The sequence below is a fragment of the Pyrgilauda ruficollis genome, unplaced genomic scaffold, assembly GCF_017590135.1.
Source record: "Pyrgilauda ruficollis isolate IOZ18807 unplaced genomic scaffold, ASM1759013v1 scaffold1508, whole genome shotgun sequence".
NCBI lineage: Eukaryota > Metazoa > Chordata > Aves > Passeriformes > Passeridae > Pyrgilauda > Pyrgilauda ruficollis.
Window position 1 is genome coordinate 2,260 of NW_024513744.1, and position 2,954 is coordinate 5,213.

Here is a 2,954-nt window from a genome sequence, read left to right on the forward strand (position 1 = left end):
TCCCCACAATGCTGCCATTGGAGCAGGTCAGCACGGCCCCCCCCAGGTACCGCTCCCCACCCCGTGCCGGTGGGACAGGGAGGGGTCCTGGGGGTTTGGGGGGGTTTGGGGAGGGGGATTTGGGGTTCAGCCCAGCAGGGAGGTGACACGTGCTGCTCTTGTTGTCCCCTCCCGAAGTCGTGGTGACGCTGGAGCCGTGCCAGGGGGCTGAGACCTACGTCAACGGGAAGCAGGTGACGGAGCCGGTGGTGCTCAAGTCGGGTAGGGACCCCCGAAGCCCTCCCAGATCTCTGTGTGTCTCCCCCAAAATCCCCCCTCCCCACCAGGTCCCCGCGGCTCTCACTTGAACCCCCCGCCCCCCAAAAATCTCACCAAATTCCCTTCTCTGGAATTGATGACGCCCTCAAACCCCCGCTTCCCGCCTGAATCCCCCAAAACTCCCCGTGAGCCTGCCCGAATCTCCCCTAAATCCCCCCGTGACCCCTCCAACCCCCCCAAAAACCAGGCCACCGGCTCATTTTGGGCAAGAACCACGTGTTCCGCTTCACGCACCCGGAGCAGGCGCGGCGGGAGCGCGAGCGGGGGGCGTCCCCCGGGCCCCCCCCGGACTGGAACCTGGCGCAGCGGGAGCTGCTGGAGCAGCAGGGCATCGACATGCGCCTGCAGAGGTGGGCACGGGGCCCGGGGACAGCGGGGGCGGTTTTCAGGGCCGGGGGGCTCACCCTGTGTGTGTGCCCAGGCTCCAGGAGCTGGAGAAACAACCCCAGGTGGAGAAGGAAGGGTCAGAGCAGCCGCAGGTGAGGGGGGCACGGGGGTCCTTTGGGAATCCTGGGTGTCCCCGAGTGTCACAGGTGACCCCCAGGTCCTCTGGATGTGGTTGGGTGGCCCCTGGAGTGTCCCATGACCATCCTGGGTGCATCCCGGGGGTGTTCTGGGGGTGTTTTGGGTGTCCTATGCCCATCCTGGGTGTGTCCCAGGGGTGTTTTGGGTGTCCCATGCCCATCCCGGGGGTCTCCTGGGGGCGTTCTGGGTGTCCCATGCCCATCCCAGGGGTCTCCTGGGTGTCCCATGACCATCCTTGACCATCCCGGGGGTCTTCTGGGTGTGTTTTGGGTGTCCCATGCCCATCCTGGGTGTGTCCCAGGGGTGTTTTGGGTGTCCCATGCCCATCCCGCCGGGGGTCTCCTGGGGGTGTTCTGGGTGTCCCATGCCCATCCCGGGGCTCTCCTGGGTGTCCCATGCCCATCCCGGGGGTCTCCTGGGGGCGTTCTGTGCGTCCCTCAGGGCTGCCCACCTCAGGGCACCCCGCACTCCCCCGACACGTGCCCCCGCAGCCCCCCGGCGCCGAGGAGCCGCGGTGCTACGAGGCCGGCTGGCGGCTGATCTCGTCGCTGCGCCAGGCGCTGCCGGCGCCCGCCGTGCGCTCGGTGCTGCGCCGGGCCGGGCTGGCGCTGCCGGGCAAGCGCCGGGAGCCGCTGCGCGTCTACCAGATCCCTCAGCGCCGCCGCGGCTCCCCTCCGCCATCACCATCACCACCACCACCATCATCATCATCCTCGTGGGTGACCATGGCCGACCTGAAGGCGCAGGCGGTGCGGGAGCTGAGCCTGGAGCTGGCGCTGCGGGAGCGGCGGCCGGCGCGGCGCGAGCTGGAGGCGCTGAGCCTGGCGCGGCTGCGGGAGCTGTGCCGCCGGCACGGCAAGCGCCAGCCCGGCGAGCGCGACGGATGGAGAGCCGTGGCCGGAGACGTGTGGGACGCCGTGGGAGGCGGCGAGGAGGACGAGGCTGGAGGAGGAGGAGGAGGAGGAGGAAGCGCGGCGGAGCGGGCCAGCGAGGTGGAGGGGCTGCGGCTGCACCTGGACCGGCTGGCGGGGATCCTGCGCGAGGTGAAGCGGCAGAACAGCGCCAAGGACGAGCAGATCCGCGCCCTGCGCGACCGCGTGGGGCAGATGGAGCGCGTCATCCCGCTGCCGCCGGTGAGCGAGCCGGGGGACACCGGGGGGGCACCGGGGGGGCACGGAGAGCCCCAAAGAGAAGGGTGTGCCTGGCCCAGAGAGAGCCGGAGTGACCAGGAGGGCCCCAAAGAACCCCAAAGAGCCCCAAAGAACAGGGTCTGCATGCCCCAGAGAGAGCCAGAGAGCCCCAAAGAGCCCCAACGACCCCCAGAGAGCCCAAAGAACCCAGAGAGCCCCGGAGAGCCCAGAGAACCCCAAAGAACAGGGTCTGCCTGGCCCAGAGAGCCCCAAAGAACCCCAACGACCCCCAGAGAGCCCAAAGAACCCCACAGAACAGGGTCTGCCTGGCCCAGAGACAGCCAGAGAGCCCTGGAGAGCCCAGAGAACCCCAAAGAACAGGGTCTGCATGCCCCAAAGAGCCCCAAAGAGCCCCAGAGAACCCCAAAGAACAGGGTCTGCCTGGCCCAGAGAGAGCCGGAGTGACCAGGAGGGCCCCAAAGAACCCCAGAGAACCCCAAAGAACAGGGTCTGCATGCCCCAGAGAGAGCCAGAGAGCCCCAAAGAGCCCCAACGACCCCCAGAGAGCCCAAAGAACCCAGAGAGCCCCGGAGGGCCCAGAGAACCCCAAAGAACAGGGTCTGCCTGGCCCAGAGAGTGTCGCCGCCAGGCCACGCCCCTTCCCGCTCGTTCCCGCCCCCGTAGCCCCCGGTGCCCCCGGTGCCGTTCGCCATGAGCCGCCTCGGGCCGCTGCTGCTGCTGCTGCTGGGGGCGCTGAGCCCCCCCCGGGCCGCGGGCCAGGAGCCGCCCCCGAGCCCCCCGCCCCCCGCCCGCCCCAACGCCAGCAGGTAACGGCACCGGGACCCCCGGGACCCCCGGGAGGGGACGGGACCTCCCCCCGAACGTGGCACCCGGGACGGCACCGCCACCCCCGCGGACGGGGCGGGACAGCCTCGCCCGGGACCGCCCCGGGCACCGGGAGCCTCTCGCTCCGAGCCCCCC

The 2,954-nt window shown here is 70.1% G+C and overlaps 1 protein-coding gene across 1 annotated transcript in view; it reads left to right on the forward strand.

Moving 5' to 3' along the window:
• The window catches only part of LOC121350401 (kinesin-like protein KIF1C), a gene marked incomplete at its 5' end in the record, with an annotated part of 4,709 nt that extends 2,256 nt beyond the window's left edge, over positions 1-2,453 (forward strand). Inside the window, 4 exons of the mRNA XM_041461691.1 lie at positions 148-261; positions 506-668; positions 740-797; positions 1,335-2,453. Of these exons, the coding sequence (XP_041317625.1) occupies positions 148-261; positions 506-668; positions 740-797; positions 1,335-2,438 (1,439 nt within the window). The remainder of the gene's footprint in view (positions 1-147; positions 262-505; positions 669-739; positions 798-1,334) is intronic.
• Positions 2,454-2,954: the final 501 nt, after the last annotated feature.